The 16,980-nt window shown below is 41.1% G+C and overlaps 1 protein-coding gene across 9 annotated transcripts in view; it reads left to right on the top strand.

Moving 5' to 3' along the window:
• LOC129697859 (inositol polyphosphate-4-phosphatase type I A-like) overlaps window positions 1-16,980 on the top strand; it is a 153,822-nt gene that overhangs the window by 91,537 nt on the left and 45,305 nt on the right. For all 9 annotated transcript variants that reach the window (XM_055636538.1, XM_055636539.1, XM_055636533.1 and 6 more), the window contains 5 exons: window positions 2,934-3,024; window positions 4,347-4,494; window positions 9,698-9,828; window positions 12,755-12,859; window positions 15,689-15,797. In XM_055636538.1, coding sequence (XP_055492513.1) covers window positions 2,934-3,024; window positions 4,347-4,494; window positions 9,698-9,828; window positions 12,755-12,859; window positions 15,689-15,797 — 584 coding nt within the window. The remainder of the gene's footprint in view (window positions 1-2,933; window positions 3,025-4,346; window positions 4,495-9,697; window positions 9,829-12,754; window positions 12,860-15,688; window positions 15,798-16,980) is intronic.

Raw genomic sequence — 16,980 nt, 5'->3', positions numbered from 1 at the left:
GCTGCATCCAACGTGTTGAAGGTATTCCCACAATGCTAGTGGAATTGGAGCTTTGGAACATTTATTTTAAAAAGGATTTTGAAGGCCAGCTTTTTTTCCCCCCTTCAAGCCAACAGGTTGTCCGTTTGGGCAATGCTATTCAGCAAGGCTGCTACCTTGCATTTTGTAGATAGTACACACTTTAAACTATGTTCTTAATTTTAAACACCATGATGATTATCAACATTGATTTTTGAAGAAATGAAACTAATTACAGCTGTGCTAATATATTAGGAAAAATAACTCCCTCACGATTAATGTCACAGCCTTTCTCACCATGTCTAGTTTAAGAAAGATTGAAGAAACATCGACACAAAGTACTCAGATATCCCATCTTTGAGTTTCACCGTCATCTCAGTAGATTTGAGGATCAGAGAATTTCACAAAAATAAAAATAGAAAATGCAAGAAATGCACAGGTTAGGCAGCATCGGTAGCGAGAAAAACAAAATGTTTCAGGTGCTTACTTTTGATCAGAACAGGGAAAATTTAGAAAATAGTTTAAAGTTGAAGAGAACCGAGCAATTTGGAGTTCTGCAAGGGTCGGTGCTGGGGCCGCGACTCTTCACGTTGTGTATTAATTATTTGGACAATGGGTTTGAAGGTTTTTTGGCAATGTTTGCGGATGATATGAAAATAGGTAGAGCAGCAGGTAGTGTAGAGAAAGCAGGGACTCTGCAGAAAGACTTGGACAGGTTTGGATAGTGGGCAGAGAATTGGCAGATGGAATATGGTAGCAAAGTGTGGAGTCATGCATTTTGGTAGTAGGAATAAAGTCGGCAGTAACAAAATCGGTAGTAAAGTAAAATCGGTAGTAAAGAAAGAAAACTCAATGATGGCAATTATTTCATAGCAAAAGGATTTGATTCATAGCAAAAGGATTTGAGTATAGGAGCAGGGAGGTTCTACTGCAGTTGTACAGGGTCTTGGTGAGACCACACCTGGAGTATTGCATACAGTTTTGGTCTCCTAATCTGAGGAAGGACATTTTTGCCATAGAGGGAATACAGAGAAAGTTCACCAGACTGATTCCTGGGATGTCAGGACTTTCATATGAAGAAAGACTGGATAGACTCGGCTTGTACTCGCTAGAATTTAGAAGATTGAGGGGGGATCTTATAGAAACTTACAAAATTCTTAAGCGGTTGGACAGGCTAGATGCAGGAAGATTGTTCCCGATGTTGGGGAAGTACAGAACAAGGGGTCACAGTTTAAGGATAAGGGGGAAATCTTTTAGGACTGAGATGAGAAAAAAAAATTTTTACACAGAGAGTGGTGAATCTCTGGAATTCTCTGCTACAGAATGTAGTTGAGGCCAGTTCATTGGCTATATTTAAGAGGGAGTTAGATGTGGCCCTTGTGGCTAAAGGGATCAGGGGGTATGGAGAGAAGGCAGGTACAGGATACAGAGTTGGATGATCAGCCAGGATCATATTGAATGGCGGTGCAGGCTCGAAGGGCCGAATGGCCTACTCCTGCACCTATTTATGTTTCTAAGAGGGCTTGTATACAAAAACAGGGATGTAATGTTGAGGTTCTATAAGGCACTGGTGAGGCCACATTTGGAATATTGTGAGCAATTTTGGGCACCATATCTGAGGAAGAATGTGCTGGCTCTGGAGAGTGTCCAGAGGAGGTTTACAAGAATGATCCCAGGAATGAGTAGGTTAACCTATGATGAGCGTTTGTCAGGCATTAGGCCTACACTCGCTGAAGTTTAGAAGAATGAGTGGGGGACCTCTTTGAAACATCCAGAATAGTGAAAGGCTTGGATAGAGTGACGTGGAGATAATGTTTCCACTAATGGGTGAGTCTAGGACTAGAGATCATGGCTTCAGAATTAAAATACTTTTTTTTAGGAAGGAGATGAGACTAAATGTCTTTAGTCAGAGCGTGGTGAATCTGGAATTATTTGCCACAGAAGGCTGTGGAGGCCGTCAGTGGATATATTTAAGGCAGAGATAGATAGATTCTTGATTAGTACAGGTGTCAGAGGTTATGGGGAGAAGGCAGGAGAATGGGGTTAGGAGGGAGAGATAGATCAGTCATGATTGAATGGTGGAGTAGACTTGATGGGCCAAATGGTCTAATTCTACTCCTATTCCTTATGACCTTATGAGAACAGTGAGCAGTTCAGAGAACAATGGGGAACGTCTACGGTAGAATGGAGACCAAGAGAAAATGGATGGTGCAGATTTGTATCAACTGAGAGAGATTGGTGACAGCTTGTTAATGGCAGTGAATATCTTGAAGTGTACATAGAACATAGAATGAACAGTACAGTGTATGAAGGAACTGCAGATGCTGGCTTAAACCAGATAGACATAAAATGCTGGAATAACTCAGTGGGACAGGCAGCGTCTCTGGAGAGAAGGAATGGGTGACATTTCGGGTCTGAAGAAGGGTCTCGACCCGAAACATCACCCATTCCTTCTCTCCAGAGATGCTGCCTGTCCAGCTGAGTTACTCCAGCATTGTGTGTATCTATAGAATAGTACAGCACAGGAACGACCCTGTCGGACCACGATGTTTGTGCCAAATATGATGCCAAGTTAAACTGATCTCATCTGCCTGTACATGATCCATATCGCTCTATTACCTGCACGTCCATGTCCTATCAAAAAAACCCTATCAAACGCCACTATCATATCTACCTCCACTACTACCCCAGGCAATGCATTCAAGGCTCCCACTACTCACTGTACACAAAAACTTGCCCTTCACATCTCCATTAATCTTCCCCCCTCTCACCTTTTATCTAGACCACTCTCAGTGTGAGTGCTAATCATCATGTACCTTTTAGCCCTGTCTGCAACTGTAAAGAGGACAGAAATGGGAAAGTTCTAACTGCAAAAAACATTGTATAACATTTTTTTCCCCTCTATCATTTTACAGACTATGTTGCCGGTTGATGAAAGTTTAACAGAATCTTTGACCTTTCACTCAAGACACTCTTCTCTGAAGAAAGATGCACTGTTAAAATCAGGTAGATAATATCAACGTGCCTAAGTTAGACTTCATGTCCTACTCCTGCCGGTTAAATTGTGCATTGATGCAACTTGTCCAGATGTGCGTGGTGTGACTCCTAATTTTTAAACCAAGATGTGTGCTTTGTTGGTCTGTTATAAAAGAAAATATTATATTATGGTGGGCAGAGATGGTGCCTTATGGGTGGTCAGAGGAATTAATTGTTTGATTCTCAGGACTGCTTATAGATCATTAATTCTCAACCTATCCAGCAGGTGTCTCCTGGTACCATGTTATTCCTAATGGGCCTGTCCCACTTAGGCGATATTTTGGGCGACTACAGGCGACTGTCGCAGAATTTTCAACGTGTTTTTGCTATCGTATGTTGACTTAGGTGGTGTCACAGGTGCTATCGTAGGTTGTCGCCGGGTGTCGTAGGTGAATTCCATTAAACTAGTCCTTGGCAGTCGCCTAAGCGGATAATGACTGTCTTGTAGGACATACAGCTCCACCTATGCGACTCACAAAGAGCCCATCTTTGAGAGCCTAATAGCAGTGTACTTAATGAAAATGGAGAGAGATACTCTAGAGGGAAATGCCTAGAGTAAGTTAGCATAAGTTAGCAACAATCCAGTATTTGGTATAGGCTGGGCAGTCAAATGGTGGCATCATTTGCAAGAGGGTCAAAATGTCCACAATAGTAAGTTTCTCACTAGTGTGCTTGGATGCTTCATTATTGAAATTGTGTACAATCTGATCTTGACCTGTAATAGTGCAGCAGTAAACTGCTCTATTTGTGTAGAACCTCCAGACTCATTCTGTCAGTCCAGGCTTCTGTAATGGAGGCCAGATAAAATGGCAGTCCAATGACCCTGGAAAACTAGTGAAACGGGACTTGCTGATAAATCACAGTTTTATCTCTGATGAGGAATGAAATCAGATAACTTCAGTTTCAAGGATGTATGAAAGGATGCTTCAAACAAAATTTTAAATAAATTCTGATAACAGTCTTCGACCTAAAACATTGACTCTGTTTTTAAGTAAACTCTAACTTGCAGAGTGTTTCCTGCTTTTTCTGTTATTTCTGGTTTCCAACATCTGTGGTTTCTTAGTTTTCCTTTAAATATATTTAGCTGATTGTTAATGTTTTGTTTATAGTTTTGATGAACTGTCATCCCCTTTCAATATTTAGCCTTTGTTACTCTGCACAGCTTTGGAGTAATTAGATCTTGGGATCTAGCAGCTTTACACAATTTGCATGTCTAAAAGGAGTTTCATTAATGAAAATATTGAACAACAGAACGCCAGCAAAATGTGACATGTCCCATCTGTTTATTTTAGTGTTTGGCGGCGTTATCTGTCGGATGTACCGTTTTCCTACAACGGATGGGAACCACCTGCGGATTTTGGAGCAGATGGCAGAGAGCATGTTATCACTTCATGTCCCCAGGCAGTTTGTCAAATTGGTCATTGAAGAGGATGCAGCAAGGTAACCTTTGTACACTGTTTTTTAATTAGTGAGAAGAAATGGCTGAAGGATTATTGATTCAAATCAAGTTGAGTTTAGTTGAATTTAATTTATTGTCACGTGTAGCGAGGTAGAGTGAAAAACTTTTGTTGCGTGCTAACCTGTCAGCGGAAGGACAATACATGATTACAATCATGCCATCCACAGTGTACAGATAGATGATAAAGGGAATAATGTGACTAGTTAAAGTAAGAAATGCTGCTGTTAGAGTAGAGATTTAAAAGAGTGGAGCGATTGTAATGCGTGATTGCAGATCCACTTTTGTGACTAGCACACAGAGTCTTTTGATTTGGGTGCCGTCTTGGATCATGGCCCTGGCAAACCTTAATTAGGTACAGAACTAGAGTTTGACCTGGCTAGTTCTGAAATACATTATTTTAATCTTCCTTTCAAAACGACAATGGTTTTCATGTTCAAAATAGTTCAAAACAATCAACTAGTTAATGCAAGCAACATCTCAACAATACGTTGGTCTAATGGTAAAATCCTTAGGATTTCAGTAGCTGTCTGTAGAACATACAGCTCTGTGTATGCAGCTAGGTAAGAATCCATCTTTGAGAGCATAGTAACTGTGTAATTGATGAAAATTAAGAGAAATGTTCTAGAGAAAAGGTTGTCAGCTCTGTTGTCAGATCCCAGAATTCTAAATAAAAATGTTATTTTGGTGCTTAATCTGTCTGGGATAATTCATAATCCAGATATGAGATTTTGATTATTTTATTTAAGAGTGCTGAGCCTTTAGAACAAATGTAATTTTCCATTTTTATTCATTGAATCAATGTATGTTGTGCCAAAGAGCACTGCTGTTCATTGTTGCAAGGATGATTCCTTCCAAGGTCTTGATCTTTCTGAATCTCAAAACCTTAGAACGCTTACAGAGAATTTAGTGCTTTCTTGAAGCTTGGCCATGATAAAAAGTGGGCTAGTCATATAACAATCACATCCACATCATGAAGTTTCCCCTTTTTCATTAACTATCTCCTTGGAAACACAAAATGATTATTCTTTTCCATAAATGTTGAATTCTGGCCTGTTTTTGTGATACAAATCCATATCCATAACTAACCTCAATGAGACTATCAGATTAATTTTGAGTAGAATCCTTGTAGCCATCAAAGCTTTTGTTTGATAGTAATGGTATTTCGTTGGATTTGACTATGGATGCACTGATTTTAGGAGAGATAAAATATCTGGATTTTCAGAAGGCATTTGACAAGATGTCACATTGGAGGCTGATGCACAAGATAAGTTCATGACATGTGGAGAAGTGTGTTAGCATAAATTGAAGATTGGTTATTGCATAGAAGGCAAAGAGCCAGAATAAATGGATGTTGTCAGGCTCGAAGGATCTAACTAAATGAGTGACCCCAGGATTAGTTCTTGGTTCTCCATTATTTATGGCCATTATTACTGACCCAGAGGAGGGGGCTGAGTGTAAGGCATCCAAGTTTGCCAATGACACAAATAGCAGGGAACACCTGGTGAAATAAAATTATTTGAACACTATAATGATATAGACTGGCTGACTGGATAAAAAAATTGGCAAATGGAATTTGGGAAAGTGAAAGGTTGTGCACTTTGGTAAGAGGAATCTAAAGACATAACTGGTATCTCAGCAAACGAGAGGGGGATCTGGGTGTTGTTCACAAAGCATAAAAATAAATAGAAAGCATTGTTACAATTTTACAGGGTGCAAATGAAGCCAAAGCTGGAATTCTTTGCACCATTTTGGTCATCTCATTTAAGAAAGGATATTCTGGCATTGGAGCATTCCATTAAGGGGCTGTCCCACGGGCGACCTAATTGGCGAGTTTAGGAGAGTTTGAAAAAATGATATGTTGAAGACCTCCTTCGACTATGTAGAAGACCTTCTTCGACCTCCTTTGACTATGTTGAAGACTAGCTACGACTAACTTTGGGAAACTTGGACACTGAATAATGGAGAGTGAAGACGACCTCCGTTCGACCTCCCTTCGACTCTGATGAAAACTATCTGCGACTACCTTCGACTACCCTCGATTACCTATGACTAACATGCCGACCTACTACGACTAAACCTACGAGTTAAAAAAAGTATTGATTTTTTCCATGGCAATCTTTTTTTACTCACGAGCATTTTTTTAACATATTGAAAAAAACGGCGCGGCCTAGATGAGAACTCGAGTACGCGGAGACCACTCTCATGCATGAAGGAGAGTTACGAAGACCTCCTACAACCTCGTGTCGACCATGCTGCGAGTATGAGTCGAGGGCAAACTCGCCAGAACTCGCGGATTAGGTCGCCCAAGTGGGACAGGCCCTTTAGGTAGACTCGGTGACCATTTCGCGTAACACTTGCACTCAGCCCACCAAGGCCTTATTGACCTTTCTATCCTGGGCCTCTTCCATTCGCAAAGCATCCCACTAGGCTAATTCTTGGGATAAGTGGGTTGTACTCCTACGAGTGGCTAAAGAGGTAGAATCTTTTTTTGCCGTTTAGATTGATGTTAATGGATCATGTTAGATCCTGAGAGGCCATAATAGGGTGGACATCTGCATGCTTCCACTTGTGGGAGAACTCTGAAGAGGGGACATAATTACAAGGTTAAGGATTGGTCATTTGAAACCAAGTTGTGTAGGAGCCTCTCATAGAGAGCGTGAATCTCTGGAATTCGCTTATTGAGAGTGTTGTGGTGTATTGATTAGTAGGACTGGATGTTACAATCCCTAAGGTTCTTCACCACAATTGACACCGGTATTCTTGGGGGTGACCACTAGGTGAATTTGCTACCAATCAGACACATCTTCAGTTGGGTACCTCAACGTCACTGGGCGTTTTGGCCTTTTATCACAAGACACCCTCAGTCGAGGCAGGCCCACCGCAGGGAGATCAGACCTGGGTGTGTGTCTTATGGTTAGCCTCTAGATGGTCACGTGGCAGCCCAGACAGCATCTTTTCTCTTCATATATAGATAGATTATTAGGTCTGTTTATAAAGAAAGTCGATACATTTTTGAATGTTCTAGATATTGTAGGCAATGGGGGACGGAGACCAAACAGGTGAAACTAAGGGCAGATTAGCTGGGATCATGTTGAATGATAGGGGAAAACTTGCAGGGCCTAGTGATTGACCCCTCCTTCTATTTTTCTTATGTTTCAAGAGGAGAGGTGGAAGATCTCAGGCTGTGGCCCAGGATCCCCTAACACCTGGGCCTCATTGAAATACTGTCCACCTAGCTGGCGAGGGAGTAATGATGTGGCTAATTGGCACAGGCAGAATTTGAGATGGGAACACAAGGGTACTGGTGCTTAAAGGTGTGATCATTGATGCATGGGTATTGTTGGAGGTAGCAGGAGTAGGCAAGATCCACAGACCATGCTGATAACTGTAGGAAGAACTCTGCCTATGGTTGGACATGCATTCCTCCTGCTGCTGACACGCAAGGATTCTACAAGGAAATTAACTATAAATATTTATCTTGCTTCCTTTGCTGACTGCTGGCATGCCTTGGTGGCTTTATTCCTTTTAGGTCAAACTTTTTTAATTAAAGTAGATCAATGTTTCTTTATTGTCACCCATGTGCAGCACAGTGAAATTGCGCTGCACAACCACTAATGCACAGTCTTCATATTTTGGTGCTGTTACCAAAAAAACAAACAGTCCAAAGTCCATATGTTGGAAGTACCAGAGCATTCCCAATCCTGTAGTATTACCTCACTGGTTATGTTGCCTTCAACTTTTGAACCTCTGGTTGATCTTCACCTGATAAAGTTAATATGATGGAGTAGAAAGAATATTATGCAGATATATTACATAGAAACCTAGAAACATAGAAAAGTGCAGGAGTAGGCCATTTGGCCCTTTGTGCCTTCACCGCGATTCAATATGATCATGGCTGATCATCCAACTCAGTATCCCGTACCTGCCTTCTCTCCATACCCCTTGATCCCCTTAACCACAAGGGCCACATCTAACTCCCTTTTAAATATAGCCAATGAACTGGCCTCAACTACCTTCTATGGCAGAGAATTCCACAGATTCACCAATGTTTTTCTCATCTCGGTCCTAAAAGACTTCCCCCTTATCCTTAAACTGTGACCCCTTGTTCTGGACTTCCCGAACATCGGGAACAATCTTCCTGCATCTAGCCTGTCCAACCCCTTAAGAATTTTGTAAGTTTCTATAAGATCCCCCCTCAATCCTCTAAATTCTAGCGAGTACAAGCCGAGTCTATCCATTCTTTCTTCATACAAAAGTCCTGACATCACAGGAATCAGTCTGGTGAACCTTCTCTGTACTCCCTCTATGGCAAGAATGTCTTTCCTCAGATTAACCTTAAACGTATGGCAGTCCTGCCAAGCAGGTAGAGTTAAAGTGATGAATAGACGCAGGCCATGTTTATCAATCAGTAATTGCATAGCCACTCACTATTTGTAGTCAAGATGATTTTGCCTTCAAATATGACCGGGGACCTACTAACTTGGTCAGAATACATATATTTGTCAATGCCAAAAATTTTTTTGTTTTAATTTCACAAACAAACTTTATTCAGAATTTCAAAAAAATAAAATTAAAAAAATCATTCTTAGTGTTTATATATCGGCACAGCTGGTAGAGTTGCTGCCTCACAGCACCAAAGACACGGGTTCAATCTTGACCGAAGGTGCTGTCTCAGTGGAGTTTTCCCTGGGCTTTCCCTGGGTGCTTCAGTTTCCTCCCATGTCTCAAAGATATGCAGGCTTGTTGGTTAATTGGGCTCTCTAAATTACCCCCAGTGTGTAGAGTGGATGCAAAAGTGGGATAACATAGAACTAGTGTGAAAGGGTGATCGATGATCGGCATGGACTCGTTAGGCTGAAGGGTCTGTTTCCATGCTGGATCTCTAAACTAAACTAAAAACTAAACATTCAATATTGCTTGTCCTGGGGTGATATCCCTTCCCTGACAGACTCGCCCCCTAAATGACTTTATTTTTATTAACTTATTCATATTCATATATCATGGTCTGATCATTGCTGGCAAGGACAGCCCTAATGCCCTAAATAAGGGGATGGTGAGCTGCTGCCTTGAACTGCTACATTCTTTCTGGTGACCTATCATTCCTTTGGTGAATATTGTAGGTGTTGACTTGTGTTTCACAACCATTAACATGGATTGACCTAGTGACTTTCATCTCTCTTGCAGGATATGTGAGTTGGATGACCTGGGTGAGCTATCACCCTGTTGGGAGAATCTTCGACGGCAAATAGTTACCCAGTACCAAACTCTGATAATAAATTACCAGGAGAACTTAACAGAATTGCACCAATATAAAGGTTGACCCAGATTTATTACCTTTAATTAATTAATGTTAAATGACATTTCTTGAACTTTTAATAACCCCTGCATTTCGTTGTCTCTCTCTCCATTAAATTGAATCAATCAATCAATCAATCAATTCGCTCTCTCTCCATCCCTTCCCCCACCCAAGTTGCACCAGCTTCTCGTTCTCAACTAGCAAACAGCTAACAATGGCTTGTTTCAATTAACATTGATACTTTTCTGCAAATCTTTCATTCATTTGTTCTATATCTCTCGACATCACCGTCTATATCTCTCCTTTCCCTTTCCCCGGACTCTAATCTGAAGAAGGGTCTCAACCCGAAACGTCGCCCACTCCTTCTCTCCAGAGATCCTGCTTGACCCGCTGAGTTACGCCAGCGTTTTGTGTCCATCGTTGGTTTAAACCGGCATCTGCAGTTCCTTCCTACAGATTTTCTATTGTTTGTGCTCATTGAGGTGGGGTTCTCAAGAGCAGGAAATATTGTCATGTTTCGGTGAAACCAAGAGTAGACTCAGTGATTGTGACCTTATTGACCTTTCTGTCCTGGGCCTCTTCTATTGGTAGAGCGAGGTCACACAAAAACTGGAGGAACAGCCTCTCATGTTCCACTTGGGTAGCTTACATCCCAATGGTATGAACATTGAAATCCCCGATTTTACACAACTACACGCCACCTCCATTTCTTTACCGCTTTCCCTCTCTCCTGTATCCCACTTGTACTTGCATCTGTTTCACCTCTACCACTCCCTTTCCACCTACATTCATTTCTCTAGCTTTACAGTTTGCAGTTCTTCAATCCAATTGTCTTACACCTTCTGTCTTTTCATCTCTGGCCTTTGTCCAACCATCTGCCGATCAAACCCTCCTCCTCGCCCTGTATCAACCCATTGCCTGCCAGGCTTTGTCCAACCCCTCTTCTTTTCCAGCTTTCTCCTCCCCCCCCCCCCCCCCCCCCCCACCAAATTCAGGTAGTGTCCCGACCCAAAATGTCACCTTTCCATGTTCCCCAGAGATGCTGCCTGACCTGCTAAGTTACTCCAGCGCAATGTGTCTTTTTTTGTTAAACCGCATCTGCAGATTCTTGTTTCGCCATGTTTGTTGTATTGACTTGACTTAAGATGTTTGATTGAAGCTATTGCATAGATAAGTTTGGTTTGTAGTGCTACAGCAACATCAGACACCTCTCTTTTATTTCTGTGTACTAGTCCTCTTGTTCAAAATCGCTATTAGTTTGGGAATAACTTTATATAACTATGTCATGTACATCAATGATCTGGATGAAGGTGTGGTAAATTGGATCAGTAAGTATGCAGATGATACTAAGATAGGTGGTGTTGTGGATAATGAAGTAGATTTCCAAAGTCTACAGAGAGATTTAGGCCATTTGGAAGAATGGGCTGAAAGATGGCAGATGGAGTTTAATGCTGATAAGTGTGAGGTGCTACATCTTGGCAGGACAAATCAAAATAGGACATACATGGTAAATGGTAGCGAATTGAGGAATGCAGTTGTACAGAGGGATCTAGGAATAACTGTGCATAGTTCCCTGAAGGTGGAATCTCATGTAGATAGGGTGGTAAAGAAAGCTTTTGATATGCTAGCCTTTATAAATCAGAGCATTGAGTATAGAAGTTGGGATGTAATGTTAAAATTGTACAAGGCATTGGTGAGACCAATTCTGGAGTATGGTGTACAATTTTGGTCGCCCAATTATAGGAAGGATGTCAACAAAATAGAGAGAGTACAGAGGAGATTTACTAGAATGTCCTGGGTTTCAGCAACAAGTTACAGAGAAAGAATAGTTAGGTCTTAGTCTCTGGACGCAGAGGTTAGATTAACCATATAACAATATAGCACGGAAACAGGCCATCTCGACCCTTCTAGTCCGTGCCGAACACATATTCTCCCCTAGTCCCATATACCTGCGCTCAGACCATAACCTTCCATTCCCTTCCCATCCATATAACTATCCAATTTATTTTTAAATGATAAAAACGAACCTGCCTCCACCACCTTCACTGGATGCTCATTCTCTCTGAGTAAAGAAGCAGTTACCCCTAAACTTCAGTCCCTAATTCTCAAGGGGGTTTGAATCTTCCCTATCAGAGCTTTTCCACGTCAACTTGTCTTGACTTGATAGAGATCTTTAAAATGATGAGAGGGCTAGACAGAGTTGACGTGGACAAGCTTTTCCCTTTGAGAGTAGGGAAGATTCAAACAAGAGAACATGACTTCAGAATTAAGGGACAGAAGTTTAGGGGTAACATGAGGGGGAACTTCTTTACTCAGAGAGTGGTAGCTGTGTGGAATGAGCTTCCAGTGGAAGTGGTGGAGGCAGGTTCGATTTTATCATTTAAAAGTAAATTGGGTAGGTATATGGATGGGAAAGGAATGGAGGGTTATGGTCTGAGTGCAGGTAGATGGGACTAGGGTAAAATAATTGTTCGGCACGGACTTGTAGGGCCGAGATGGCTTGTTTCCGTGCTGTAATTGTTATGGTTATAAATATTTAATGGACAATAGAGTAGCCAGTCAAAGTGGGGCCATGTTGAAGGCTGCTAAGCCACAGTTCACAAAACAGTCAACTGTTCAGATATGTAAACCTGTGTCTTTGTAATTAAATCATTGCATTCATGTACTGTATAGTGAGCTGCTAATTTGGAAAGTCCTTTTCAGTTTACTTTTAAATATTTTTAGCTTTTTCATTATTTTTTACAATCCTTGTTATCAGTTTTGAAATATGCTTTCTTAAATAAATAAGTAAACTGCAGATTGGTTTGTACTGGTTCATCCCATCTGTTGGGCACTAACATTACCTTTCCCTTTGAGGAATTGTGTCATTTTTGCATTGACAGTTGACTTAATTCCCAAAAATTTATTATTTTATGATTTGAGGTCAAACTATATTGTTTCCACAGGTCCGTCTTTCAAAGCAAGCAGTTTAAAAGCTGCGAAGAAATTAGAATTTGTACCCACTAATTTGCACATACAACGGATGCGGGTTCAAGATGAATCTGCCGCAGGTAATTTGATTAAAGTATAATACTTTTAAACATTGCGACTACATTTAAATCAAAGAAAGTAATGCCCCTGTCCTACTTAGGAAACCTGAACGGAAACCTGAAACCCAAGGTTTCTCGGTGGAGACTTTGTGCAACCACCTGCAACCGCCAGAAACCTTGGGTGGGGCGCAAAGGTTTCCGTGCGGTTCCCGGAGGTTTAGTTACTGTCAGTCTCCCCATACCTGCTTTTTTTTTGTCGGGTGCTTCACTACCAAAATGCAACCCAATCCGGGCAAAAAGCCCAGATGTTGCACCTGCCCGAAAGCCTCCGGAGTTCATTCCGCCCTGACAGAAACCTTGGGTGGGGCGCAAAGTCTCCAGAGGTTTCCGTTCAGGTTTCCTAAGTGGGACAGGGGCATAACATTTGTTAACTTTAGTGTTTATTTTAATTCAATTTTTACTTCACTATATTTTGCTTTTTTTGATGCATATTGTTTTAGTTACTCGCTCCTTCATGGTCCTTAGCATAGTTCAAAGCAGGTCCATCTTTGAAACCTGTACAGGTTTTTTTGATTGTATAACCAATGGGAAAGTCTCGGAATTAGAAGGATCAGGGTGCTTCATAGAAGAAAATGATAAATTGGATTGCGAGGCAAAAATTGGTATCAAAAAGTAACTCCTGAGGAAAAGTATATCTACCAAAAATTAATACCAATCACCATCGACAGAGGCTGGCTACAAAATGCTTTAAGGTATTTTATAAAAATGTCCAGATGTAAGCATGGTACATAGAATTTCAAAAACAACACAAATTTTAAAATTGGTTATTGTAACCCGAAAGCAACTGTCCCACTCCTTAGTTTCCTGTAAAACGATTTTGGAATGATCATACTCCAAAATTATTCAAGACAAGTTAATACTCCACATCTCAAAATTTGCCTATGGTTTAATGATTCGAAGGGTACTCGCTTAAAATGAGCAATTTACAGTAAGGAAATGCGGGATAAATCCCACATAACGAGTCTCCATTCGTCGTTTTTTTGGAATATATGGTGCTGGTTTCAGGACTGGACCAAGTTGATCATTTTTTTTCATCATGTTTCATTTACTCGAAAACTATATCACATCTTTCATCCTTTACTATCTAACTTCTTTTCCGTCTTTTTTCAATGTAACTAGAAGTACATAAAATGTATTATGAAAATATATATTAGGCCGTTTCTAATAAAATAAAATATTAAAAAAAAAAAAAATCTTCACGAGTCTTCCCGTGCTTACCAGCCCTTAGCGAGTACCTGCCGTTAGCGTTAAGAGACATCCCTGAGCTCCGACGTACCCGCTACGTTCATTCTCCGTGCTTACCACGAGTTTGATTTTCTTTTAAAACTCGGGAGAGCTCTTGGAATGAACTCTACCGTGGGACAGGGCTATTACTGGTCAGCAGTGGGGTTCACAATCCACGTGAACCTCTTCTCAACTACTATATCTAATCCATCTCCCTACTGGATCTTGCCCTTCTCCCTCATGCACGTAAAGGCATCTAACCAACTCATCTTAACCGCCCTGTAAGGTAGAAAACGCCATGTTCTATTTTTCAAACTCTTTATTTGCTTTCTTTATAACTTCTTTTCATGGTCATTATTTTGGAATTCCGGAACAGATAAAAAAACTCAGATAATTCCTGACAATTTTAAAGCCTTGAAGTGCAGGAGGCTAAGGCCTGGTCTTGTAGAGGTGTTTAAAAGATAGCGGAGTCACGGGATATGGAGAGAAGGCAGGAACGGGGTACAGACATACCCAAAACGTCACCTATTCCTTCACTCCATAGATGCTGCCTCACCCGTTGAGTTTCTCCAGCATTTTTGTCTACCTTCTAGTACTAAATAATATTTCCAGAATTTAAACGTAATTTGGAGTGTGTTTTATTTTTCATTTTGAACCCACTTTGCAGATTTTCAAGTTTTGAAACATGGTTCTTAAACAAACAGTCACCTAATTTATCCTGTCTTTTGCATGCTTAACCTTTCCAATTGAGGACATTCTAATTTTTGTTTTGACCCTTTTTGGAACGGTTGATATAAGGAGTTTAATTGATGGGGATGTGCTAACATACCAGGTTTATTTTTCCATTGATTCATTCTGGAGATGTGGATATCATTTATTACCCATTCCTGATGGTCTAAAGTTGAACAGCAGGAGTCAGCCTTATGTCTTTTATGGATCTGCGTTCGACTGTTGACCATACTTGGTAAGGCAAGCAGATATCCACCCTTTTCAATGCTCACAAACACTTTTTTTTCCCCGCAACAAGGCAGTGATTTTGTATTAAGCGCTACTGACGTTTGCGTTTTTAAAAACCAAGTTTAAGAATAATGGGTAGGCCATTTAGAACTGAGATGAGGAAAAACTTTTTCACCCAGAGAGTTGTGAATCTGTGGAATTCTCTGCCACAGAAGGCAGTGGAGGCCAATTCACTGGATGTTTTCAAAAGAGCTTTGGATTTATCTCTCAGGGTTATAGGAATCTAGGGGTATGGGGGGGAAAAGCATGAATGGGGAACTGATTTTGGATGATCAGTCATGATCGTATTGAATGGCGGTGCTGGCTCGCAGGGCCAAATTACCTACACATTCACATATGTTCTATGTTTCTAAGTTAAAAGCATCTGAATTTAATTAAAATGTAAGAATTTAAATTTAAGTTCCCCAGCTGCCATGGTGAGATTCTAAATCGTGTGCCCTATAGTCTTTTATTCTAGTTATAACATTTGGAACCCTTTTGAATCTAAACGCTGTTTCTGTTGAACCTCATCTCCCTATTCACTGCTTCGCAATCTTCTTTATGTCACAGATCAGACCTATGACATTATTACTATTGGGGCACCAGCAGCCCACTGCCAAGCCTTCAAAACTGGTGGCTTAAGGAAACTTCTGGTCAAGTTTGTGGAAGCCAAGAAAAAGTAAGTTCAGGATAATTAAAAATCTGTATTCTTTAAAGGACATTGCTTACTTTTTTTCATTCTAGTCAGTTGCAAATTGTAACGTGACTTTTGGTCACGGCATGGTGTTCTGTTTCATCCTATGTTTTATTTAATTCAGCAAAAGTAAAATGAGGACCATAAACATTATTAGTCCTAAAGGCTATAGTTGATATGCGATAGAAATTGGATTAAATAAAAATATTGCCATTCTTCAAATCGTATGTGGAATTTAACTCCTGGTAAACCACCCAGATATAGTTTACATGGAAATTGATACTTGCTGCAGAAACTCTCCTTGTGCTCGTATAACCTCAAGGTTGCATATAGTCTCTTTTTCATATGGTATCTTGGGAAGAGGATAATGTTGACCTGTGAAGAATGCAATTTGTGATCTTATCAAAAAAATGTCCCCTCTACTTATAGGGTCACCAGAGATTAATTATTTTCTATAACTAATAATATTTTCAATACAGGAAAGGGGGTAACCAGATTAATTAATTTAAATTTTTTATCCGAAAGCCTTGGGACCAGACTATAACAAGATTGAGCGCGGGCGGCTTAAGCAGCTGCCTCCTCCCTGGATTTTGTGTTTTGTTTACAAGGGGTGAAGGGGGAAACTTTAATACCCTACCTGTCGGGCAAGCCCAACCTCGCGGAGCTGGGGGCTCCGTCCGGCCGCGGGCGGCGCCGGTTGTAGCTCCGACCCCGGCAAAACTACCCCTGGCTGCGCGGCTCCAAATCCAGCGAAAGATTTGGGTCCGGAGCTTGCCGCACGGCAACCCGGTAAGGCATGCCCGCTTTATCTCTCTGCTGCCATTCGCGGGCCGCACTGGTTTGGAGCGCCTCGCAGCAGGGGTAGAGTTGCCGGGGTCGGAGCTTTGCGGAGCTTACTGCACGGCGGGTATATTGACCGCTCCCCGCCTTCCGACCAGGTAGGGGACTAAGAATTAAAGTTTACCCCTTCACCCCCCCTTCACATAAAAGCCCTCCAAACTAACTGACTAACATTAAGCAAGAAATGGGAAGATGTTCCGGAATCAGTAGTACAGACTAATTGTGGGTCGACAAACGCGAGCAAGAGAACACATAAAAAATTCTGCATCTTAGACTTGATAATAATTGTGACAAGAAAGATTCTGCATCTGTCAACCAATTTCTGTCA

The sequence above is a fragment of the Leucoraja erinacea genome, chromosome 6 (assembly GCF_028641065.1).
Source record: "Leucoraja erinacea ecotype New England chromosome 6, Leri_hhj_1, whole genome shotgun sequence".
In the NCBI taxonomy this organism is placed as follows: Eukaryota; Metazoa; Chordata; class Chondrichthyes; order Rajiformes; family Rajidae; genus Leucoraja; species Leucoraja erinaceus.
This window is presented reverse-complemented; position numbering and strand designations above follow the sequence as displayed.